The 26,766-nt window shown below is 51.0% G+C and overlaps 1 protein-coding gene across 2 annotated transcripts in view; it reads left to right on the top strand.

The window, feature by feature from the left end:
* The window catches only part of SPMIP7 (sperm microtubule inner protein 7), a 35,202-nt gene extending 15,572 nt beyond the window's left edge, over window positions 1-19,630 (top strand). For both annotated transcript variants that reach the window (XM_004582488.3, XM_058678290.1), the window contains 6 exons: window positions 1,773-1,911; window positions 3,230-3,297; window positions 4,203-4,244; window positions 5,455-5,562; window positions 15,823-15,930; window positions 19,449-19,630. In XM_004582488.3, the coding sequence (XP_004582545.2) occupies window positions 1,773-1,911; window positions 3,230-3,297; window positions 4,203-4,244; window positions 5,455-5,562; window positions 15,823-15,930; window positions 19,449-19,572 (589 nt within the window). In that variant the 3' untranslated portion in view covers window positions 19,573-19,630. The remainder of the gene's footprint in view (window positions 1-1,772; window positions 1,912-3,229; window positions 3,298-4,202; window positions 4,245-5,454; window positions 5,563-15,822; window positions 15,931-19,448) is intronic.
* Window positions 19,631-26,766: the final 7,136 nt, after the last annotated feature.

Here is a 26,766-nt window from a genome sequence, read left to right as displayed (position 1 = left end):
GTGATCTTCATAGCCATTGTATTGTGATCTTCATAGCCATTGTATTGTGATCTTCATAGCCATTGTATTGTGATCTTCCATTGTATTGTGATCTTCATAGCCATTGTATTGTGATCTTCATAGCCATTGTATTGTGATCTTCATATCCATTGTATTGTGATCTTCATAGCCATTGTATTGTGATCTTCATATCCATTGTATTGTGATCTTCATATCCATTGTATTGTGATCTTCCATTGTATTGTGATCTTCATAGCCATTGTATTGTGATCTTCATATCCATTGTATTGTGATCTTCCATTGTATTGTGATCTTCATATCCATTGTATTGTGATCTTCATATCCATTGTATTGTGATCTTCCATTGTATTGTGATCTTCATATCCATTGTATTGTGATCTTCATATCCATTGTATTGTGATCTTCCATTGTATTGTGATCTTCATATCCATTGTATTGTGATCTTAATTTTCATCCAGTGATCATCTTAGAAACAGTGAATGCTTTTATTCAAGGCATGATATTTTATTCAAATATGGTCACTTATTTTTACAAAATATTGAATCATAATCTAATAATATCCCTTTAAAAACATAAACATAAACATATGGAAAATTTCACAGAATATTCATAAAATATATCGCAGATTCAGACAGTGAGTTATCTTGCACACCACTCAGGTTGCCCCGGACCAGCTCTTCTAACCGCTTCTTGCTAACGCACTTCCTGTGAGGGTTCAAGTACTAAGGCTCTTGCCAGGCCTGTGGTAGAGCCGGCCTGGACTCTGGCGCCTAGGTTCAGCTTGGCCCAGCCCTGGTTGTGGTGGATGTTTGGGAAGTGAATGAGCACATAAGAATTCTCTCTCCTGTCTGCAAGTAACTTTTTCCCTGCATTCAGTCGGATGACTGAGTCCCTGCTGCCATGCTCACAATTTGTGTAACCTGTCTGTTCACACTCAATCATAGCCATGCTTCTGATTTTTCATAGGCAAATAGCAGGAGTTGAGTATTGTCAAGCAGGCAGACAGTGTTGTTAGTGACAGCTTCTTTGTGAATTAGTGCTCTTCCACACTGTCAACAGAAGCTCGTCAGGTGTGAGTGTGTGTAGGTGTGCACATTAGCTGCTGCCACCGTGGCACTGAAGACCCCAGGGGCTATCAGTAACCTGCATCTGTGCGGGTCAGCAGCCCGACCCTCCCTCTGGGCTCCAGCGGGGAGAGGGGTGTCTCTCCCGGCCCCTCCCTCTGGGCTGGGGAGGGGGAGGGGTGTCTCTCCGGCCCCTCCCTCAGGGCTCCAGCCTGGGGGTCTCTCTGGGCCTTCCCTGGGGGCTCCAGCCCCTGGTCTCTCTGGGCCCCGCCCTCTGGGCTGCAGCTCAGCATCTCTCCAGCCTGGCATTAGGGTGCCACCTGCAGGCTGTGGGCAGCATTTGTGCATGCAGCCACGGGAGTCGTAGCTGTTGGCTGAAGGAAAGCCACAGAACACTGTGGTTTAGACAGGTCCACTCGGTATAGTCCTCCTTTTGTTGAACTCAGATTCAGCTAGTTCAAGACTACGATCGATTTTGCTTTATAAAAAGGCATATTCAGGTGTGCTACCCTGTGGTTTCCGCGTGGTCCCTGTCCCTGGGAGGTAGTGAACTCCGGACTGACCATTCCCAGCAAGGCACAGTGGAATCACCTTAGAATTCTCTCTGTTGTGGACTTTGATACTGTCAGTCACAGGCCAACTGAAAACATGCTTTCCGTGAAACACCCTTATTCTGTGATTTCATAGAGCTTATGAAGTTGTTCCTTGGGACAAGATGCTGCCACCAAAACTGGACCCCAGAGAAACAACCGTGGAAAAGGCTGCGGACCCCATCTCACAGTGCTTCACCCTCAGGAGATACAGAAACGCTCCAGCACTAACCCAGGTCAGTCTCAACCGGTGCTATTCCAAAGCTACCCGCTTCCGTGGCCCAGTGGCCGGCACACACACCAGCTGGCACTCCGGCTACCCCATTCTGTGGCCCAGTGGCCGGCACACACACCAGCTGGCACTCCGGCTACCCCATTCTGTGGCCCAGTGGCCGGCACACACACCAGCTGGCACTCCGGCTACCCCGTTCCATGGCCCAGTGGCCGGCACACACACCAGCTGGCACTCCGGCTACCCCGTTCCATGGCCCAGTGGCTGGCACACATGCCAGCTGGCACTCCGGCTACCCCGTACCGTGGCCCAGTGGCTGGCACACATGCCAGCTGGCACTCCGACTACCCCGTACCGTGGCCCAGTGGCTGGCACACACACACAAAGTTGTTTTCTTTTCACGGAGCTTCTCTCTGATCATTAGGTCCCTGCTCTCTGCCACGTCCTGTCCCTTGTGACTGTATGCCTGTGCCCCCACTGCCCACTGCTTGTACCAGATTCAATCCTGATGATTTTTTCCAGTCTCAGCTATGGGGTTGGATGATTGTGCTTGCCAAGCCCTTGCACTCACCAACCCCTACCCTCCTGTGCCAAGCCTGCCTGAACCCGTGGGCTTATGGTCACAATGGAGTGTTTGAATCTCTGTATTCCTAATACATTGAGATACAGTTCTAGACGTGGCTCTGTAGGAGTCTGTGAACCAGGTTCGTATGTCCATGTTATCTTGTCAACTTCCACAACTTCTATGGTGAAGAAATAATAGCAGAGGAGGAAAACGTGGCTTTGATGTAAGAATTCAAGCCTGAAATTTTCATATAGAATTGAAAATTAATTAAAGGAAAGATTGAATGGTTCTAGTTATGTTTAACAATGTTCAAGCTACATCAACATATTTGTATATTCATGTGTAACATTGGTCACCATTGGATATTCCTGGGAGTTAAATTATACTAGCATCCAAAGTCCTTTCCAGACACAAGGAGGCCCAAAGTTGAGGAGAGGGGACAGGCAAGGAAGCAGCCTGGCTGCTGAGGTGGGCCAAGGGCTCCTGGCAAGAACAGGTCTAGGCCGAGACTAAGCTCAGATCATTCCCATTGGCTCCCAGCCCAAGGTGGAGAATGAGACAGAGCTGTGACAGAGCAAGTACAAAGTGAGGGTCTGAAGGCCAAGTGCAGCCCGCCACAACATGCTGGGGCTGCTAGAGGGTGCTGAGCTGGGGCCCAGCTGGAGTAAAGGAACAATGACAGGCACCAAACTCAGAGCTGAGAATTTGTAGCAACATGTTCGTGGGATATTAACATTTATACTGATGTTGATTCCAGATGGTTGGTGGACTCTGGGACAGATTTCAAACAAGATCATTCTTGGCACCCCTCAAACCAGTCAATTTGTAAGTTTTCTTTCCTTAGGTTCTCACCAATAGAGTTTTCACCATCATTGGTTGTTAGATTAACGTTTTTGATAAAGATTATTTAATGTAGTTTTCTCTAAAAGTATAAAATACATCAATTTAGATCCAGTTTATAAATTCAATGATAATAATTTTTGAAAGAAACTGAAATATTGAAAAAACCTTAAAATCCTCATGCATACAGCAAGTTGAGATTGTTGGTAATCCTACTCAAATATTTATTAAATACAAAATCTCAACACATAAATGTTAAATCGTAGACCTCTCCTAGCACTGGCGTGACTTCCCTGTGTTCAGGAAGGAGTCAAGAGCTCACCCGAATGGTGAGTGTTTCCAGGCAGCAGCTCTCCTCAGCTGCCCGGTGAAGGCGGGGAGTCCAGGTTAGCAGCGACCTCCCACGCCCAGGGTCCTGAGGGGACAGAGCGTGGACTCTGCCCGGTGAGAGGACCGGCTGTGCGGCAGAGGGGACAGAGCGTGGACTCTGCCCGGTGAGAGGACCGGCTGTGCTGCAGAGGGGACAGAGCGTGGACTCTGCCCGGTGAGAGGACCGGCTGTGCGGCAGAGGGGACAGAGCGTGGACTCTGCCCGGTGAGAGGACCGGCTGTGCGGCAGAGGGGACAGAGCGTGGACTCTGCCCGGTGAGAGGACCAGCCCTGAAGGCTTGCGGCTCGTGCAGGTCAGGAGTGCATCCTGCAGAGTGAGACCTGCGTCCTGATCACTCCTACTCTTAGAGGCCAAGTTCTACAGGATCTCTGCAACGGCTTCAATTACAGAGATACTAGAATTATGCATTACATTATTTAATTATAGAGATAATATAATAATTTGATGTTTATTAACTGAAGATCCATAGCCTAATTACCCATATTTTCTTTTTTTCCAAGCGTGAGTCCAAGTTCTAGAAGTAAATATATCCCTCTGTATACGTAAGTAATATTTCTCAGTGTTACCAGAACTCCAGTGCTTACTCTGATTTATGCTAGGTTATATCTCCTTCATGTCTTTTTACTTATAAGACACATTTTTATTTGAAAGGCAGGTTTTACAGAGAGGAGAATAAGAAAGTGATCTCCCCAGATGGCCACAAGGGTTGGAGCCAAGCCTGTGTGAAACCAAGAATGAGGAGCTTCTTCCAGGTCTCCACATGGATGCGGGGCCGAAGGACAGGGGCCGTCCTCCACTGCCTTCCCAGGCCCTGAGCAGGGGGCTGGATCAGAAGTGGAGCAGCCAGGACATGAAATAGTGCCAGTATGGGGTGATGGCACTGCAGGAAAAGCATCAGCTTGCTAGGCCACCATGCTATCCCCTCATTCATGTATAGAATTCACCTTGCGGGACAGCCATGTATTCCTGACATATGCCTGATATTTTCCTGGCATAGTACCTACTTGATGTCAGGAGTTTCATCAAATGTTTAAGTTTTAACTGTAAAATGAGAAGTGGTACTTATGATTTTATTTTGTGAGAGAAAGCATCCCGTGCTTTATTGTTCATGACTCTTTAGTGCTGAATCGCTAGGGTTGATACAGAAAGCATGATGTATGCATGAACCCTGAAGTGCCAGAAATGCTGTATGCCTTTTCTGCATTTACACCTGGCTTTACATGAATGGTGAAGAAGTTCATTGTATACCACGGGAGTCTGCTCTGTGTGGACTGAAGGATAAGCCGGCACAGCGTAGATAGACACTAGAATGTGGAGGACAAGCATGGGCCCCCACTCACTACTGCAGCCTCTGCTGCTCCATAGCAGAGGAGATCAGGATCACTCCTGGTGGCTCCAGAAGTCCCAGGTCACTCTGCCATCCGCGCAGCCTTGGGAGCGTCGAGCAGCCCAGTGGGCTCACGGCTTGATGCTGCAGCTAGCACCACAGCCTCGGGAGACTTGTTAGCTCTGGCTCAGCAGGGCTCAGCATGGCTCCACCTGCATCTCTGGGCCGCAGCCACAATCCAGTGCAAAACAGCTGTTCTCCCTCTCCCTCCAGCTTAAGATGGGGCACCTGTTCTCTGAAGGAGGAAAATCACCTGCAGCTTGCATGCTGTGAGCTTTACATCCACTTTGGGAAACGGAATTTCCTATTAGAACACTGCCCAGCTATTCCTCATCAAAACTGTGGGTTTCCCCTTCCCCCAACAGTGGTCACGTGCAGTCCACAAATGCTGATGATGTGGACAACCCTTTGGGAGACATCACGTCCCTCGCCAAGCCTCGGCACTCTAAACCTCACTACACCAGCACAGGCCGGTGAGTGCTGCTCGGAATGGGCCTATTTTCCACTGAGGATGAAGCATGGTACTGGACATGATTTTAAAACAAGTGTTTTGCCTAAACATGGCTTAAGAAGAAAGGCGTTTTCTGGAAAAAGCAGTGTTTGCCGTTAAAGAGGTGATGGTTGTGGGGACTGACTCACCTGGAACCTGAGTAAGTCACTTCCTCTGTGTGAGCTGCTGCTCTTGAGGTGACTGTGTGAGGCTAAATGCTGCCAGTCGGGATGGGGTGGCAGCAGATCAGTGATGTCTGTAAAGCATTCCCACCCCGATGGAAAGTTGCCAAGCTGGGCTATTTTCAAGAACAAGATGAGTGTGTCAGTACTGGGGCATTGCTTTCCGGGACAGTTGTCCAGGCAGACAGCAGGTACAGCCCAGGGTCTCTGGAAGAGTGCTAGCTGACACAGCCAAGAGGGCAGCAGTGACATGGACACGTACAGGTAGCCTGAATCTGAGGAAGGACAGGACACCAGTAATACCATGCTTTGCATGTGTGTGTGTGTGTGTAAAATACTTATACAGCTGCTCTTCAACCTACTATGGGATTATTTCCCAAGAAACTTATCAGATATTGCATATGTCATAAGGGGAAAAGGCACTTAATCCGCCTGCCCCACTGCACGCCCTCAGTCAGCACACAGAGAACTGGAGTGTGGGTTGTCCCCCACGCGGCTGTGAGTGCTTTGGAACCCCGCTGCCAACATTACCGACAGGGTAGACTATACAGGAAAGAGCCAAATCAAACATAAGGTTTCTGTTAGATGCATATGACTTTCACATCATCACAAAGTGAAAAAAGCCGTAAGTGGATCCATGGTTAACTTGGGGATTGTCTGTGTACCATAAGCTATGAAATATATGTTTAGGAATGGATATTTGGCCTATTGTTGAAGGTACCAGTTAAAAATTTGTCTCAGAGTACCTGGGTTCAAATCCTGGCTCTGGGTTCTGATCCCAGCTTCCTGTTAATACAAATCTTGGATGGGAGCAGGTGGTTGCTACCGCTTGAGTAGAGTCGTGCACTTAGTCCCTAGTTCCTGGCTCTGGCTGTGCCTCAGCACAGTTACTGTGGGCTTTGGGGAAGTAAAGCAGCAAGTGGAAGGGCCCACCTTTTCATTCTCTCTCTCTCCCTCTCTCTCTCTCTTCCTCCCTCTCCATCCCTCTTCCTCCCTCCCGCCCTCTCCCTTTCTCTCTTCCTCCTCTTCCCTCCTGCTCTCTCTCTCTTCCTCCCATGCATAGTCTTAGCAATGAGTATGCTGAAGCTCAGGTTAAATCATAACTATTCTTAAGCATCCATGGGGAGCAATCCCAAGACCCACAGGTTCTCAGATCCCTCGTGTAAGAGGCCGTGGCATCTGCATTTAACCTAGGCACATTCTCCTGTATTCTGTAGGATGTCTCTAGCAGCTGTTAGATTCTATTATTTATGGAATATTGACCCAAAAAAGGTCTGTGTGTGTTTAGTACAGAAGTTTTTCTTTTGACCATTTTTTATCTGTAGATGATTGAATCTGCCATGATGGTAGGCTGGCTGTACCTTTCCTGTGTTCACAAGGCAGGCGCCAAGCCAAAGCACTGCTGTGCTTCCATTAAGCAGCCAAACTGCCAAACGTCAGTGGCATCTTGATTCAGTTCTGTCCTGACTAACAGATCATGCAGAAGACCTCATGAAAGTGCATGACATGAATCACAATCGATGTTTTCTTCACTGGAGAGAGAGAGTTGCCCTCTACTCATTCACTCCCGGATGTCTGCAGCTGGTTTGAGAAGTGGGAGTTAAGAGTGCAGTCCAGGCCTTCCATGTGGGAGGTGGATTCTTCAGTCCCTGCGCTCCCTCCCATGGTCTGCAGCAGCGGGAAGCTGGAATCAGGACCAGGGCGTGGTGTCGGCGCAGCTACTCCAAAGGGGAATGTGCGTGTTTTTATAATTTAGTATTAAATACTGAATCATTATTTTTAACAAAATGTATAGGTAAAAGCAGAGCTCAGTTACATGGTCCCTCTTACAATATAGGGAGGCCAAAGATGCAAATGATGCGTCTAAGAGAAAAGAGTAGACTTTGGAGAGGCACATCAAGCTGCTAGCTGGGTACTGTCGTGTGAGCTCCCTAACAGCTGCTGTTGGACGTGGGCGTCCCCACTGGTGTTTTAACACTGAGTGTCCACTGAGTGTCCACTGAGGACGTTTTCCATCTGCAAGTCCTCTGGGAGATCGCCTCTCTTCTCCGTCCACGTGGACAAAACCTTAATCCAAGTGTGCCCCAGCGCTTTCCTGGGCTAATTACTGCAACAGGACTCATTCCCCTCAAGGTCCTTCTCCATGTGGCATCTAGAGTAATCTTTGTAAAATTCAAAACTTCCTCATTTTCTGTTCACTTGTTTTTAAAGTGAAATGATGAGAGATGGTGTGAAATTTGATTTGGACACTAGAGGGCCTCCAAGGTTGCCAAGTTTCTTTTGATCTTTTTGCAAATTTTCAAGACTCTGACCTTTTAAGACAAAGAAATGTTTGCCATTTCTGTTATGAAACATGTATGGATACATGAGGGTATGGTATGTGTATGTATGTGTATAAAATGGCAACAAATAGCATGTGCAGCCAAACTGAACCTCAGAGGAGAATTTGACTAAAATCTTTCAGGGTCCCGTTTTCCTCCGCAGCCTCACTGCCCCAACTTCCCCTTCCCCGACCCAGAGACTACCCTCGTTAGCTTCTGTGACTGAGCGCTGCCTTGCTCTCTGCTTTCACTCGATAATGTGAGCCAGCCCCCAGGGGCTCACAGACCGCCTTCACACCATCTCCTCCACGTGCAGTCCAGGCTCTGCGAGCACACGAGCCCACTTGGTGCCGAGTAGGGACTGGAGAAGCATCAGCTACATGTGCCTCTGTGAAGTTTCTCTAAGAGAACTGTCTTTGGGACCTTAGTGAGGTCTTCCTCATGACCAGTGGCACTTAGTCATGGCTTACCGCTGTCCCATTCCCCTCTGCCTTTGATGGGACATCCCTCAGGGTCAGGGCCACTGACTCTGCAGTCAAATGATCCCTTCCTGGAAATCACCCATTTCCTTACAGGGTAAAAATTTTCAACTTGCCCTCATTAATTGATTCTGTTTTCTCATCACCAAGTCATCTGATATGTTCAGGCTTTATTGTGGTGACTATATTAAGAGTTTAGAGTAGCTTGTTACTTGGATGGTAGAACTGAATGTCTTCATTATAGGAAAAAAAGCACATTAATAACAGCAAAGCCAACTTAGGAATAAAAACATCTACACGGCCAACATTGGCCGCGTCCCACCTGTCATGCACATAGCTATGATCGTAGTAGGGTGACAGTGTTGCCACTTGGACCTCGTGGCATAATTGTGGGCACATATATTCATGAATTCATTATCATCCTTATTGGGACAGATGTACTGTAATTGGCTGGTTCAATAAGATTGCATATGTAAATTTTTTTTGTTTTGCTGTGGTAAATAATGTCCTCAAATCCTTTGTACATGAATCATAATTAGAGATGATTACTTGAGGAAGCTCCTGCAAATAGATTCTGGGATGAGCACACAGAGCTTGCTCGCTGTCATGGAAGCATTCCCCAACACTCACTGCACACTGCAGCACGCGTGTGCCCGTGAGGCGTGCTCCCTGCACAGCGAGCGCTGGGCTCCTCGTGTGCCCAGGAGGCGTGCTCCCTGCGCTGCGAGCGCTGGGCTCCTCGTGTGCCCAGGAGGCGTGCTCCCTGCGCTGCGAGCGCTGGGCTCCTCGTGTGCCCAGGAGGCGTGCTCCCTGCGCTGCGAGCGCTGGGCTCCTCGTGTGCCCGTGAGGCGTGCTCCCTGCGCTGCGAGCGCTGGGCTCCTCGTGTGCCCAGGAGGCGTGCTCCCTGCGCTGCGAGCGCTGGGCTCCTCGTGTGCCCAGGAGGCGTGCTCCCTGCGCTGCGAGCGCTGGGCTCCTCGTGTGCCCAGGAGGCGTGCTCCCTGCGCTGCGAGCGCTGGGCTCCTCGTGTGCCCAGGAGGCGTGCTCCCTGCGCTGCGAGCGCTGGGCTCCTCGTGTGCCCAGGAGGCGTGCTCCCTGCGCTGCGAGCGCTGGGTGTTCCTGGAGTACCTTCATTTCCTCTCTAATTGTGCTTGTCAAAGAAACCATTCTAGTATTTGATGCTCTGAAGGGTCTGTTTACAGTCCCAATAGTGACAAGCAGCTCTGTGTACAGACTCCGCACCCTGTGTCTACGAATGTGCGTGTGTGTTGTGTCTGCCTGTGCATGTGAGGTGGAAGTGTGCACTGGTCGTTGTCCCCACATTAACATCACTGCCATGCCCCGTGGCATTCCACTACAAGGCCAGATCAGGGTTACATCTGCCAAGTCACAACCACAGTGTTTTGCTCTTATAAACAATATATCAAGTTTTATTCATGCATTCCTGCAGAAAATACTTGCCAAATAGGATTGCTAAACTAATGTTTTCATTGAAGATGAAATCTTTTCTCATTTTGACCACTTGCCCAGATATTAAAAGGCACACAGACTTAAGGAACTCAGGATATCTGTGTGGTTCCCCGCCAGTTCCTCCTGGTTAAAGCTTGAGGCTAGGTGAAGGGGCTGTGTCCACCATGCCTGCCCGTACAGCAGGAGGGATTGAAGCCTGGGGGAGGCCTGCACACCTCTTCAGTGGCTCCCAGCTGTCTCGGCTGGCCCTGGGGACTGCCCAGGGTCTTGGAGTAAGGAATTCCAGTTCACCCTGTTGTGTAAGGAGTGTCAAGCAGAAAACATAAGGCTGGGTGAAGGATCCCCCCACACACCCCAACACACACACACCACACCCCAAACACACCAACAGACACACACTAACACACACACCAACACACCCCCACACACCCCAACACACACACACCACACCCCATACACACCAACAGACACACACTAACACACACACCAACACACCCCCACACACCCCAACACACACACTAACACACACACCAACACACACTACACACCCCAAAACACACACTAACATACACACATGCCAAAACATACACACTCTAGCACACACCAACACACATACCAGTACAGCACACACCGACATACACACACACACATTTTTCTTCTCAAATGTGATGTTATTTTCTTCATCTTTTGAAGCATGCTCAGCCCCCTAGAGTGTTGGGTTTATCTGATGTTGGGGCGTCAGTGCTGTGCAGCCGGGACAGGTCTGGGCAGAACGCAGAACTGTTACACGGGAGCTGGCTCCTGTGTTTCACCCAGCTGCAGCCAGCCTTGCCTTCCCGGGAGAGGCAGGACCTGGAATGGGCACAGACCCAGGCCAGCAGGGGCCATGTCTCCTCCCACAGCCCCTCCTGTGGGCACCTGTGCCTGGCTCTTGGCACCAGGCCATGGAATCAGTTGGAATCTCTTGCATGGCAAGACACCCCAGGCTACAGATGCAGCTTCTCACCTCAGCCTTGGCTGTGAGGAAGCGTCTGCAAAGAAAGAGGAATTGTCCAGCCCGGGTTTCCAGGCAGCCCCAGCAAGAGTCTAAGCTGGGAAAAGGAAGGCCTCCCTGCCCAGCACTGGGCTGCGATGCAGCTTAAAAAAGAAAGACTCGCACCACAAGGCAGGTTCAGGACTGACTATGAATAGTAGTTCCTTCCATGAGCCAACACTTCTGCCTTTCAGACCACTTTCACATCTACTCCCTCATTTGTTTTTCAAAAAGAGGGTGAGGAGACAAGCCCTAGGGAACAGATCTGTCACCAGTTGGCCTGGGAGGAGGCTGAGGCCAGAGGAAATGACAGCTCACTCATTCCAGGAGGGCTGAAGTCTGGGGAAGGGGCAGGTGCAGGGCCTTGAGCCACTTCCAGGGACCTCCCAGACAAGCTCTGTCTTAGGTGACATCACTGTCCACCCCCGAGTAAAAGACTGAGAACATGGGAGGAAAAACTCTAATAGCCGGTGATAGCAATAACAATAAAACTATAATCCTTGAAAAATATCTCGGGGCTACAGCCTCTTAAAGCATTGAGAGGAGCACAGCTTAGTGACTAAGCCATCACAGATGGTTTCTGTGTTATTTCCATTTTCTGCTGGCCAGGGAAGTCACACAGCTCACAGCTCACCATGCCCCACTGTCTCGCATTCCCCACCTGCACCTTGCCACAAAGCTCAGTGTGGCCTGGCCCTTCTCCGTCCCCTGGGTGAACCCTTCCTAAATCTGGAGCTGGACCCACTCTCCCTCCACCCTCCCTACATGCTGCTCCTCTTGCACTGATTCTGTACCCACCTGCCAGCACCAGCACACCTACAAGAGAGGCGCCAGCACCCTGGGTATTGGTGTCAGGTCACACAACTGTTCAGGGTGTCCTGGAGGTCAGCGTGTGTCCCCGCACCCAGCTGGTGCTCTGCAGCCCTGGTCTTTGCCACTTGGTTTCCTCAGCTCTCTCCACATGCATTCTTAGAACAAAGCCCTGAGAGCACGAACCATCGGGGCTAGGCCTGCTAGATTTCTGCCTGTGCTTGTACTTGATGGTGAACAGCTTGCAGGACGTTGGCTTGAGCTTGCACTTCCCACTGCACCCTGAATAAACGCCCTGCGTCTGAGCTGACAGAACTGTCCTGCTTGACCGAGAGCCCTGCCAGCAGCCCTTCCTCGGGCCTTCTAGATGGGGATCCTGTTTTGGCACTTGCTGACTGGGTTGGCTCTGGGCACAGTACTTGGACTTTTTATTCTCCAGGTCCTTTGTTTATGAAATGGGTATCTTACAGGGTTATCATGAGAGCAAATCGTTAGTTCATATCCAGAGGCAGGTAGAGGACACTCGGTGGGTATTAGGCCTGTAGTTTTCAGAGAGAAGTTATATGCCTGGCAAAATTTTCCTCTGCATGCCTCTATTCGTATTCAACAGATAACCTGGTTTTACCTTATTTTATATTGAACTTTTAATTGTATAATTCTAGCTGAATTGCTTTCTGGCTTTATTATTTTTGAAATTATTCAAATCCTATTTTATTATGCTTTCTTAGAAAAAGCAGTTGCAAAGTTAGACAAGAATACATTTACACTTACTCTTTAGTAAATACAATCCAAGTTTATTTGGGAAGAGGGCTACCATGTCACACTTCCGATGGCAGAACTTCTCTGTGGCTTCCCCACACGCAGGGTGAAGTGCAGTCGGTCCGAAGCAGCCTTGAGAGGACTTTGGTTGGTTTTCAAATGTGCTAGTTGATGAGGTGACTGGATTCCTCATCAGTGCCATGCTGTGGCCAGCTCCTGCTGGATGTGATGTCACAGTCACTCCAAGGAAGGCATGATGGCTCCTGTCGACCCTCCATCTGACAGCAGGTGGCTGTGTCCCTTGGTGACTTCTAACCTCAGCTTCAGAGACATGCTCCTTGCACAGGTGTTTCAGGGCCCATGGAAAAAACCTCCCACGCCCGAAAAGGGGGTTTCCTTTGTAACACACAGGGACGCTTCAATGGCTGTGTGGGGCGGAGTCACACACATACAATCCTCCCTCTGCCTGACAGTTGTACTTCTTCAAGAGAAATCTGAGCCGTCCCAAAGGGCACTGCCTGGCATAGGACAGCTTTGCTTCGCTCAGCCAGGCGCCTGCAACCAGCCTCACCAGGCCTTCCTAACACACAGACTCCCGGCTGCTTTGCACACTGGAATCGTGGACAGCCTTGGAAACATCCGTTTCAGGCCACACTAATCCCATGTGGCACATCATAGGAGCGCCTGGGAGATTGCACTGCATAGCACCCTTGAACACTGCACACCTTCACAGCTGTCTTACCTGCAGGCACTCTGCCTCCTCCCCGCCACCCTCCCCCAGGTGTGTACTTCTTTAAGGCAGCAATGGGGGACATCGGTCTATGGACCATAGAAGGCCCACAAAACCTCTCGGTCTGACCCTGCCAAGGCAGCCAGAGGCAAGATTCCAAATTCAGTAAATCTATAATGGGCTAATGTGTAAGGTCTATTTGTGTACTTGAACTTCAGACAGTGAGAGAAAGGGAGAGAGATATCTTCCATCTGCTAATTTACTCCCCACATGGCCCCAATATCAACGCTGAGCAGGCTGCTTCCTTCCTGAGTAGCAGGGTCCAAACGCTTGGACAGTTTTTGCAGGAAGCTAGATCTGAAGTGGAGTAGCCAGGGCAGTAACCAGTGTCCATATGGGATGCCAGCAGGGCAGTAACCAGTGTCCATAGGGGATGCCAGCAGGGCAGTAACCAGTGTCCATAGGGGATGCCAGCAGGGCAGTAACCAGTGTCCATAGGGGCTGCCAGCATTGGAGAGCACAACTTTATCCTCTACGTGCCAATGCCGGCCCTGTGGCAGGCTAATTTTTAAACTGATAATTTTGTATGTCCCAAGAATGATGTTATAAATGTCCAAATGTTTCAGAAGAAAAAAAAATGTTCCCTAACCTGCTTTGATGTCTTGTATTTCAACTAGAATTAGTTGAGTGCCTGCTAAGTGTTAAGGGCTTACCAGCCTGCACTCACACTCATTGAATTCCTCTGATCCTCAGAGCAGCCCAAGAAGTCAATGGTAAGACGTGTCCAGGTTTGGCCAGAGAGCTCTCTTCTCTGAGCAACATCTTGTAGTCGAGTGAGTGGGATTCAAGCTCAGAACCGAAACAGCTCAGTGGGGGGGCTTCCCGTGCCTTCTGACTTCTTGCATACTTTGCTTCTCAAAATTGACTAATTTGTACCCCTGATTCTGATACTGTGCTTGGTGGAATTTCCATTCACTCTGAGTGTGCCAGGGCATCCCTGATTCCATTGGCTGCAAGCAAACATGAGCTCACCAACAGAGTCACAGAATTGCCCCCTTGAAAGACAACACCCGAGTCCTCACATGATGTCCGTGTGGGCGTGGCACCCAGGAATCGCAATCTGGCCACTGGTTCTCTTCACTCTCACTGCCCCTTTGGTCGATGTCATGGCTTAGGCCCCAAGGCTCAGGAGGCCCAGCAAAGCCCAGATCAGAATGGTGTCTTCCTGCCTGTATATTTCCCTTCTGTCCCCGCGCTGGGGTGCCATGTTGTGAACAGCACACAGAACTTGGCGTCATGTGAACGCTGGCCCTGGGATTCAGCCTTGCCTACCCTCTTGGAACTAATCCAGGTAAGCCAGCTTACTGCCTCGGTGACAGCCATGGACCTCACCACACTCCTGAGTTTGCTCATGCCACCGCCTACCTGTGTGTGTTTGCTAGAGGGACTCTCATGGGCACTGTCCAGCCTTCCCCTGTGTTCCCATGCTTGCCCGCCCTCCCCTCTGTCGCTGGTAGCAAAAGGATGGGAAGCAGAGGAGTCTGGAACTGAACAGAACCAGCTATCTGTTCTCGATGCACCTCTGGGAAATCGCCTGTTGACCCCGCGTGCTCTCAGTGGTGATAAGCAAGACATTTGATAACGAAGAACACAGATGTGAATGTACAAGGAATCTCCAAAAAGTTCATGGAACATGGATGAAAATATGAGTTAATTTGCTGCAAAAACTATTGAAATTGTACAAACAAAAGGACTTCATAAAGTTCGTACAAAATTCGTTTTATGGGAACAAAAACAACAATTTAAAAAATTTTTTGCACCAAAGTGAACTTCTCTTCTCATTCCACATTCCATTAGCTTCCCGAAGTCCCTCCTTTGCCCATCAGTGTTGGAGTCCTCATTCCAGAGGTGTGTGGGGAGCACACTTCTGTCCTGCCAAGAACTGGTGCCTGCCTTCATTATGAAACAGAACTCAGCAGTGACCCAGGCATGTCAAAAAATGTGCAAATCTGAAACAGGAAAACAATCCCTGGAACTGAGGTCTCAGTCCCCAGGAGAGTGGTCTGCGTGACACACTGTCTACGTGTGCCTTGCCCTGTCCAGACAACTCATGGTCCAGTCCCCAGGAGGGCGGTCTGCCTCGGCACACCGTGTACCTGTGCCCATGGTCCAGCCCCCAGGAGCACAGTCTGCCTCGGCACGCCGTGTACCTGTGCCCGTGGTCCAGCCCCCAGGAGCGCAGTCTGCCTCGGCACGCCGTGTACCTGTGCCCGTGGTCCAGCCCCCAGGAGCGCAGTCTGCCTCGGCACGCCGTGTACCTGTGCCCGTGGTCCAGCTGTCAGAGAACCATGAACCCTCACCTTCTTGTGTTTCTTGTATTTGGAAGAGTTGCCATTACCAGGTCACAGATCATCGTTTTAATTTCCTCTTTTCTTCCCTCTTTTTGACTCCTCTGTCTCTAGAGCTGCAAATATCCCAGGATATACTGGCAAGGTTCATTTCACAGCCACCCACCCAGCAAATTCTAATATTCCACCAACAACCCCATCACCAGACTCCCAACTGCACAGGTGAGTAGGAACCGCGCCGGGGAAGCCCAGGGGTGCTGCAGAGGGAATCCTGAGCACAGTCAGCGCAGTAAAGGTCAAACACAGAGTCCAGGTGGCACCGAGACATTCATTGCCCGACGAGGGAGGCTTCATTAGGCTTTGCACATGTTTCTGTCTGTGACTGTCACCCCAAGCTCCATTGTGTGTGTAGATGGAAGGTGGTTGGCACTGGGGCACTGAAGGATGTGTCAGGAGAGGCGGGAGCCCTTGAGCCCACGGTGGGGCACACCCACCCTTCTGCACTAGTGTGGGTCGGGCATGCTCCTTGTAAGCAAGGACTGCTCTTCCAAGCACACATTTCTATAAAAGCCAGAAGTCTGCCCAAAGGGAAACACTGCTAGCCTCACTGTTGCACACTGGGCATGGGCTCCATGCGCTGGAAAGGGGCAGACGGCTTCTGTGTTGGAAGCCATCAGCGGATCATGTCACCTCCCGCCTTTGGCAGCGTGGAGGGAAGTCCCAGCCTGGTAGGTGCAGGCTGTGGGCTAGATCAGGGTGGGGCAGCTCTCTAGAGGGCCGGTCTGTCCTGGAACCCTGAAGATCCCACCTGGTCAGACAGCTGGCTGGGGGCTGGTCTTCCAGCAGCAGAGCCCAGCCTGCGTCCTGCTCTCAGGGCTTCTGATGCCTCTGCGAGGCAGTGGTGCGAGGTGGGCAGCCACCCTGCTGTGCTCCCACTGCCCAGTTGCATCTGCTGTCCCCCACTGCTGCAGCTGGGTCTGAACGTGATGTCCTTTCACTGTGGTTTCACATGTGGCTGCAGGGCTGCAGTCACTACCACACACACATCTGTGTGCCAGGTGAAGCAGGCAGTGCTTGAGGGCGATGCCTGGCAGAAGTGCTGGTGCCACACCTGCTTGACCAGGTGCTTTCCGGGGGCCACATGCCCTATGCATCAAGGCCGCTAACTCAGGTCCCTGTCCCAGAAGTCCTGTGAAGAACAGACTGATTCTCTCCCCTTTTACAGATGGAAAAACTGAGGCACACACAAACTTCAAGGAGCTGAGACACTAAGGGAAACTTCCCTAAGCAAGGAAGTGGCTCATCTGGTAAGCCACTTTTGGAGGAGCAGGCCTTGATCTGTCCTGGGCCTACAGGGCCCAGCAATAGGCCACCACACATTGTGTGGATGCCGTGGCCAGCAGCTCCTCATTCTGTGCCGCTATGGATGCAGGGCCCTGTATGGAGGAGAGGAAAGTGGGTACCAGCCGATGGGGCTGCATCAGCACCGCCGTGCAGCTGGAGTCCAGGCCGTGTGCTAAGAACACAAGAGGAGCTCTCCAACTTTCTAGGCCCTTGTCTCCCATTCATGTCACTCTTAAGATTCTCTTTATCCTGAATAATATTGACATTGATAGTGTTTTTCAAATAAGTGTTAGTATTATTCTAACGCCTGTGCCTTGATGATATATATACAGCATGTGTAGTACAGTGGGTCCTAGAGTGAGACAGAAGTGCAAAGAAAAGGCTTCCTGCAGCATAGAGACCTCTGTGCTGGTAGCTGAGGAGCTGCAGAATTCTGGCCGCGACGAAGGCCTGCCGGCTGCAGTCCTCATGGCCTGTGTTAGGGTTGCTGCCTTGGGCCTGTGACCTACAGCACCTGCTCCCTCGGAGCCACATCAGACATGTCTGCCTCTCAATGCCCAGTTCATCTGTCCTGGAAAGACACTCGGGTGGTCTCCAGCCCCTGTGAACAATGCTGTGGCAGACACGAGAGAGCCGATGTCTTCATGGGGCAGCAGGTCCAGGGCAGAAGATGGAAGGCCCAGTGACATGCTCATTCTAGTCTCAGGTTCTTCAGGAAGCTCCATGCTGTTGTCCATGATGGCTGCTCCATCTGCATTCCTGACAGAGTGAGGCCATGCCAGCGCTCAGCTCCCGCCTCTTGGACAAAGGCTGCCCTGGGGAGGGCGCAGCAGGCGCTGCTTGTGCTGTCCTGCTGATGGGGGCACCTGGCTTGTACCTGCTGGCTACTTATTCCTCTTTTCTGGAAAAATCCTGCTGTTAATTGAGTTGCATATTTTCTTGCCATTAGATCTATGAATATTTTACAAAATTTGGACACTAACCTCTTATCAGATATGAATTGTTGTAATTTTCCCTATTCTGTTTTGTTGATTGTTTGCTGTGCAAAAGCTTTTTAGTTTTTTATTTATTTATTTACTTTTATTGCAAAGTCAGATATACAGATAGGAGGAGAGACAGAGAGGAAGATCTTCCATCCGAATATTCACTCCCCAGATGACCACAATGGCTGGAGCTTAGCCAATTCGAAGCCAGGAGCTTCTTCCAGGTCTCCCACGCGGGTGCAGGGTCCCAAGACTTTGGGCCGTCCTCAACTGCTTTCCCAGGCCACAAGCAGGGAGCTGGATGGGAAGTGGAGCTGCGAGGATTAGAACCGGCGCCCATATGGGATCCTTATGCATTCAAGGTGAGGACTTTAGCCGCTAGGCTACTGTGCTTGGCCCAGAAGCTTTTTAGTTTGATAAAATCTCAAACATTCATTTTGCTTTTGTAGACTGACCTTTGGGTCCCCTAAAAACTCATTGCCAAGGCAATGTCCAAATGTATTTTTGAAACATTACAAATCCACTTCCAACAGCAAGCCTGCTGGGCATCGAGAGAAAAGCAAACCACTCACTTAGGGCTGCCTCCCCAAAGACCAGCAACGAGAGAGCCCGTGGCTGACAGGCCCTGACCTAGAGGGGATCCAACTCCAGAGTTCCTGCATCAGGGCAAATGCAAGGGCTTCTGGTCCCTTGTTGGCTCACATTCCATCCCCCACCCCAACATCCTGTCTCCCGGCCAGGCTCTGCACCCACAGAGTCACGCTATCCAGCCTGTGGTGAGAGGCTCCTCTTATCTTGCAGACAAATCTCTAGTCTCGGTGGGAAGTATCCTTGCTGTTACTGCTGGAGACAGACGCGCTGTTTGCAGGGTGCTCATGTGCAGCAGATGTGGGCTGCCCACAGTTGTCCACTCTGCACTTTGTTTTAAAAGATGTGTTTATTTTTATTGGAATGGCAGATAAGATTTACAGAGAAAAGGACAGAGAAAAAGATCTTCCATCTGCTGGTTCATTTCCTAAAAGGCCCCAACAGCCAGAGCTGAGTCGGTCTGAAGCCAGGAGCCAGGAGCTTCTTCCGGGTCTGCTGCATGGGTGCAGGGTGCCAAGGCCTAGGCCATAGGCAGGGAGCTGAATGGGGTGTGGAGTGACCAGGACATGAGCCAGCACGTATATGGGACCCTAGGGCTTGCAAGGTGTGCATTGAGCCACTGAGCCGCTGCACCAGGCCACTAACTCTGCACTTGTCACTGGTACCCACAATCCCAGATGCCTTGTCTGCTGATCCTCTCCTCATCTCTCAGCTGTCTTCTGTCTCGTTGCCTTCCCCCTCCCGTCTCTGTGTGGCTCGTTATTGTTGGTGACAGATGCAGGTTTTCTTGATGTATCATTTCTGTCTCCCTCCATTCTATCCTAGTGTCTTACGGAAAGAAATGAAAGTTGACCTGTTCCGTCACCAGGGACCACTGTCCCAGATGGTTACAACTGTGAAACCCTACAACCCATTTAACAGGAAGCAGAAACAAGCCATAAGCTACTGAAGACTACACAGGCCTCGGGCAGTCCTGGGGAAGGCATGGTGCAGGACGCAGTGGAGAATAAAGGTGTTCCCAGTGTGTGTGTCACACTCATGTGGCCTGTGGTAAGGCAGCGTGGCCCGGTCCCTACCGGCCACCCCCTGAGCCGTGTGCTGCGCTTGGAACCAGGTCTGGGCTGCAACCTCCCACCAGGCCAGGTGAGACGCCAGAGGGCTCCAGCAGCTGGGCCTTCGCTGGGCAGACTGCACTGCTTCCAGTGGGTGCTGGCCTTCTGGGAGGAGGGGTACATGGACTGTCACACACAGGCTTCTCAGCTCTGAGGCTGGAAAGCACAGCTCGTCCATCTCACCTGGCATCCAAGGCCAGCCCAGCCGAGCACCTGGCAGGGCCAGGCCCTTCTGTGTGTTGGGGATGATATTTGGGCTTCTCTGATGAAAACTCACCTGAAAGCTCTCAGGGAGGATCTGAGCTATCAGGGAGGATCTGAGCTATCAGGGAGGATCTGAGCTATCAGGGAGGGTCTGAGCTCTCAGGGAGGATCTGAGCTATCAGGTAGGATCTGAGCTATCAGGGAGGATCTGAGCTATCAGGGAGGATCTGAGCTATCGGAGGATCTGAGCTATCAGGGAGGATCTGAGCTATCAGGGAGGATCTGAGCTATCGGAGGATCTGAGCTATCAGGGAGGATCTGAGCTATCGGAGGATCTGAGCTATCAGGGAGGGTCTGAGCTATCAGGGAGGATCTGAGCTATCAGGGAGGATCTGAGCTATCAGGGAGGATCTGAGCTATCGGAGGATCTGAGCTATCAGGGAGGATCTGAGCTATCGGAGGATCTGAGCTATCAGGGAGGATCTGAGCTATCAGGGAGGATCTGAGCTATCAGGGAGGATCTGAGCTATCAGGGAGGATCATCTTGAGGCTGGGAATCTGCCCTCCAGCTGGGCGCTCTGGTCTTGGATGGTTTTGGTGCCCCAGGAGCTGACGCGGCGCTGTCCACTTGGAGCTGCGGCCCAATTCTCAGTCCTGTCCCCGTGCTGGTCCCCAGTAATGTCAGCTTCTGTTTGTCCTCAGGGATGTCACAAAGTCAGAGAACCTCTGCATTATTTTAATAAAAACTGAAGTGGGGGTGTTGTTAAAAATGATGGTGTTCACACGCAAGAACATCCCCATGCTTACAACCTTGTTCTAGCAGAGGAGGAGTTACACAGTGCATCCTGCGACGGCTGCAGGGCACCACGGCAACAGGAACCAACCTGAAACACACAGTGGGACAGAGTACCGAGCTATAAACAGAGCACACCATTTCAAACTTGTCATGCAAGGTGCATTTACCCAGAGGATGAGAGCAAGGAGACTGTGCAGTTGGAAGTCAAGGCGAAGGGGCCCATTCTGCACCTGCTCCCAGAGTGAGGCTGACAGCCGCAGGTCCTAACAATCCGGAGTGGGGGGTTTTCCAGGAAAGCCACTGCAGCCAGCAATTCATGAAGAAACAAAGACATTTAGCATATAAATTCCTTTAAGGCATACTGGTTGGGAAACTAAAAGAATTAATGTTCTCATTGTAAAAACAACCAATGATTTTAAAGATGGATTAGGCCTGTGGGAGCTAGTAAGGGATAGTAACTGAAAATTACACAAAATACAGGTAGCCAATAATTCCAATATTCATGCCTGAGTGGTGGTAGAGAAATGACTGCAGTATTGCAGTATTCCATCCTCCACCCACAGGTGCTGCTGGTGGGAGGGCCAGGCCTCCTCTTGACGACACGTCTCCAGGGGGTATTTGGCAAAATGCTTCATAAAGACTTCACAAGCAGTACATGTTTCTGCTTAGCAATTTCAGTTTGAGGATTTTGTCAAGCAAATAATTACACAACTGAGAAAGTATGTTTGCATGCAGAGGGTAAAGGTGCTGCTTGTTGTTTGGAAAGAAAAACAACGGAATGTTCGAGAGGAGCTGGAGGAAGCGTTGTACAGGAACACATTCAGACACACTGTGTGCGTGAGCAGCACCGGGAAGGTGACAGGATTCTGCCACCGCGGGCAGCTGCACCTGCAGCGCTGGGCCATGCCAAAGCAGCTGCCCGCCTCGTGCCGAGTTGTCTGCGTAAGTTTTATGTGGATGTGTATACGCAGAATAGTGCAGGGAAATGTAACATAGGTTAGTGCTTGCTAGTTCTCTGGTTCAGGGGTACGGCATTGCTAAAGTGGTGTGTATCTCTTGACAATTGGGGACTTCACAAAGGTATACAAAAGATAAATCCTTCGAGTTTTCCGGAATCACTTTATAACACATTATTCAAAACAATTCCCTGTAAGAGGCAGTTCCAGGACCCCACTTGTCCTTCCAGAAGAACTGGCTCCTGACACGATTCACATTAACCACCCGCCCCCCTCACTGCTGAAGTGTCATGGTATAAACAGAAGGGCACTGTGGAAACTTGTGGAAGTATGAAATAAAAGATATGTTTATTTTGGCGCATAAATTTTGGAATCCATGCTTGGTGTTTTCATAATATGTATTCACTTTCCAAAAACTATTTGAAGTCCCCTCATGTATACAAGAATGAAGTGATATAGCATAAAATCCTGTTTTCCCCTTCCTGCCAAGGAAGCTCCCAGCTGCATTAAATAAAGAGATTAACAGAGACTCCGGCCAGCCCGAGCCAGGCTTCCACACTGCAAGCCACTAAGTAGGAGGCCACTGGCCCCACTGCTGCTGCCCTTAGAGCGTGGCAATGCTCTTCTACATTGTTCTGTGTCTGCTCCAAGGTCCTGCAGTATCAGGATATGCTTTAGACCCTCAAGGAGAGCGAAAGCTTGGAGATCACACTGCAAAGACTCCGTGCGGTTCTCACGTGTGTCACGCATCAGTGGAGACCTGGACAGAGGAGAGGAACTATTTCCCCTCTTGTGACTAGAAACAGCCATTACTGGCGATGGGAGTAGCCCAACAACCCAGCATTGCTTTCCAACAGTTAGGTCTGTTTGCTCCATTTAGCCCAGGATGGACTAGGTTACTTTTAAACCTTGGGAAGCACAGCATTCTGCATCATGGCTTACGAACTATCACACATAAAAGCCGAAGACAGGTGATGCCGTGACAAGCACAGGTGTGCTCCCTGCAACATCCTCTTCAGCGCTAAGGTTTTAAAATTCCCGCTCCGGCCCTTGGAGGCGGCCTCTGCTAGGCTCAGGTGCTGTGCCACAAAGTAGCAGCTGTCCAGCGGAACATGGAGCGATGTGTGGCTGTCACCCCAGTCATGTTCACATGGCTGCCCAGGAATCACATCTTGGACTGTTCAGGTGCCCAGGATGCAGTGATGTGAGAGGTCCTGGAGCTGGGGAGCCCGTGGGGACCACGCACAGAAGTCAGGTCTGCCACCAAGAGCTATCGTGGAGGCATCTTTGTACAGAGTGCACCACGAGGGCCTGAGGCAATGCCCGGGTGAGGAACCTCCGCTGAAACTTTGGCAACATTCCTTTAAAAATTAACCCTGCATTTTTAAAACTGAAAATATGTTGTCCTGTTTTCCTTTAATTATACTTTTCCTGAATGTTTGCATTTTATTTAATTGTGAGCGAGAATGGGAGTGGGGAGAGATCTCTCATCCAATTTGTTTGCAGCCTGAACGCTCGTAGCCTGCGCTGGGCCAGGCTGGAGCCAAGTGCTGGGGACTCCATCTGCATCTCCACTGGGAGCCAGAGAACACGTCCTTCAGCCTTCACTGCCTGCCCCTCACAGGGTGTGCCTAGCAGGAAGCTGGCACTGCGGTGGAGCCAAGATCCCAGTCAGCAGCCTAACCGCTGTACCAAACACCCTCCCCTGGGCAGCTCCACTGCAGTGACGTGGGTGCTGGCACACAAAGGGTCGCTCAGTGCAGAGTCCTGCTCTGCCAGGAAAACCTTGGTTAAGGCTTATCCAAACTAATGCTCACGCTGAAAAGAAGCAGCGTTTAATGCTGTTGGGTTTGGAGCAGCAATTGCAAAGAGCACAGCATCTAGCAAGCACCCAGTGAATTTTTTATGAACCTACATGAAAATGCAAATAGTCTAGCCTGGTGCCGTGATTTTCAGTGTTTTTTTTTTCCATGACTTTGTGTCATAATAAATCCTTACACATTTATCCAAGTGGTATGGAAACAATACTGTGGTTTTATGTGACAGAAGCAATAGCGGGGCTTTTATTTGATGGACTTGCATTTTCATTATGGTTGGTTTTCAGTAGACTCACAATTACTATTGTCAAAACAATTCCCATTCATTTCTCTGCTAATGCACCTCCCTCACACCCTGGTGAAATCGCCTTGGAAGGCTGCTCGGCCCTGTCCATCGGACCTGAGGCTCACAGGTGCACAGCACAAGGTCGCCTCAAGCCCAGGCATCGCTGGTTACCCCTTGTGGCAAAGTCCCTGCTTCTCATTTGTAAACTGTGAACGGAAGCGGCTCTACTTCCTTACTCTCACACTTTGGAAATAAAGCCCTAAAAAGCGTCCCGTGTAAATCTATTTTTCCATTGCTGGGTGACCGTTTGTTGTTGTGTCTTCTGTGGGCAGAGCCTCCAGATAGAAGATAAAGGAGACTTGGCAGGGAGCCCAGGGAAGGTTGGGGGAGGGAGGAGGCAGGCAGGAAGAGGCACTAAGGGTGTGCTGCCTGCTCCCCTCGCCAAGCTGCAGGGCTGTAGCTGGCGTGTGTGGGGAGCCATGCCAGGGGGCCGCAGGGCTGTAGCTGGCGTGTGTGGGGAGCCATGCCAGGGGGCCGCAGGTCAGTGGTGGATCTGGACGCTGGCGTGGCCCTCCCAAAGTGATTCCCGTGCCCAGGGCAGCCGCAAGGCAAGACTGGCTGGGAAATAAAGAAACCCAGACACTTTGACATGTCAGGGAGGGCATGGAGAAGTGTTCCCCAATGTTTACACCTTGCCAGAGATGCTGACCAGCAACCCTGAAGTCAGATCCACGTGGTCAGCTGTCCCTGGGTTCCCTGGGCTGCCCGACACTCCAGGGATTCATGCCTGCTCCCAGAAACCCTGGGATACCCAGCTCACAGGCTGGTCAGCCCCTCCTGGGAAACGGCCTGGTGTCCTCCCGTGCCCTGCAGCTCGCCTGCAGATGGCTCAGCACACCGCAGACGCTGCCGCTGCTGTGCAGACACCTGTTTTGACTGCACTGGGAGGGGAATGATTTGAAGAGGGGGAAAGCGCACAGTGTGTGAGGGGCGGGTGTGGAACAGACACGTTGCTTTCTGAAAGCGTTGTATTCTGGGTGTTAAGTCGCAGATTGGGGACCTGCATACAGCAAAGGGATTTCCCCACATTCAGAGGCCTTGTGCTCTGCTGTCTGGACTCAGTTTACTCATAGGATAAATGCAGCTGTGAACTAAGGGCAGAAGCCACAGCACATGTCAGAGGGCCTCACACACTAGCAGAGGCGGGAATGCGGGCAGAGCTGTGCCTGCAGGAGCACACAAGTCCGGGACGCGTGTGAAGACCAAGCATGGGGAGGGGCAGCGGTTGGGTTGAGCCGCCCTGGCTCTGCACAGGCCCTGCACAGGCCCTGCGGGGATGGCCGGGCAGGCTGGCTGAGGGTTGGGAAGCCCTGGGCTGCTGGCAACAGCTATGATGGGATTTAGGGCTTGAGCTCACGTCCAGGATGCTACGCAGCCTTTTGTTGGTCCCCCAAAGCTATTAGCAGATTAGCTCACTTTATCCCCAACCACCTCTATTCCCATCCCCTGGCTCAGGTAATTGATTCAGAATTTCTCAGGAGCTTTTCTTTTACCATAAAGTCATTCCTGAGAGAAATGTGCTCAAAGAGTTAGCGTTTCCAGGCTGATGCCTGTGCTGAGCCATTGCACGTGCCGGATGCAGAAGCCTGGCATAATCCTGGCAAACGAGAGTGAGCACAACAGGGACCGGCAGGAGGACCACACCACGTGGCTCCCACAGCAGTGGGTGTGGCCGGTGTGCGGGTCCTAGGGAGCTCAATTTTCAGGGTGGGATGCCCACTGTGAGCAGGGTTAGTAAACAGCATAAACCTCGGGACCCTCGGCTGACGGGAGCGGGTGGTCGCAGTCACGGCTGCACAGCCAAATCCAGCCCGTCCAGTTATCGACAATGCTGAAGGAAACGAAAATGCATTTGTCGTGAAGACGGGCAACCACACCCAGCCTGACTGCTGCTGTGGCCAGGGTGGCCAGGATGGCCACTCCACGCTGTGCACTGGTGGCTGTCTTCCTAACACCCCCTTGCAAAATCTGATGGCACGTGCAGGGTTCAGGTGGGAAGTTAGAGTGTGCACTGCTTCCACACTGAGGAAGGTGCAGCTGAGCCTATGTCTGCAAAATGCATTGAGATTTTCTTCATTGTGCTTGAACTTTACATGACTATTCCTCCCTGGGAAAAGATTTCTCTGCCCTCATTTTCTCATCAAACTGGGGTCAGAAATTGGCATTTTGGGTTCCTGGCCTTCTCTCTGTGAATGTTTGAAAGAATGTGTCTCAGCTGCCTCCTGGTAAAGGTCACAGAAATATTAACACACATCCACAAGAGCACCAAAAAGGCTCAGCTTTCAAGGTAAGTTAAAGTGTGGTGATGCAAATTGCAGAAAACCAGTGGCCTGTATCTCTCCAAGAATTACTCACTGATGAGTCCATCAACAGAGAAGCACAAGGTGCTCTCCAGAGGAAGACAAGAAAGCCAGCAGCACCCCGCACGGACATGCACCCTGGGGGAGCAAGTGTGCCTTCAGACCCAGGGACAGGTATATGACGTTCACGCCAAGGGCCAGGATGGCCTCAGACAAGGAACCAGGGTCCAGGTGCTGAGGGAGAACCAGCACCACGTTTAGGCTGGTGAGGGAGGGTTGGCTGCAGCTAAACTTGCACCCCAAGTTGGGGCGTTGGGGCCTTGCATGCCAGCACTGACCTCCCCACATTCCTGAGCATGTCTTGGGTGATACGAGCAAGGAAAAGGGCCATGGTCAACACGGCCGAGCTTGCCCCCGCCACATCCAACGTGGCCGGCCTTGTCCCCTCACAGCCCTGGGGGCTTGGCTGCTCCCTGGGCCACTCCCACCCTATGAGAGTGATGGCAGCTCTGGTCTCCAGCTCCAGGAGTCATGGGTCCCAGCCCCTGTTGGAAGCCGGGCTGCCCCTCGGGTGGACCCCCATGCACTGTGGAAGTGAGAGTATAGGGGCTT

The sequence above is a fragment of the Ochotona princeps genome, chromosome 20, assembly GCF_030435755.1.
Source record: "Ochotona princeps isolate mOchPri1 chromosome 20, mOchPri1.hap1, whole genome shotgun sequence".
NCBI classification, from domain to species: domain Eukaryota; kingdom Metazoa; phylum Chordata; class Mammalia; order Lagomorpha; family Ochotonidae; genus Ochotona; species Ochotona princeps.
This window is presented reverse-complemented; position numbering and strand designations above follow the sequence as displayed.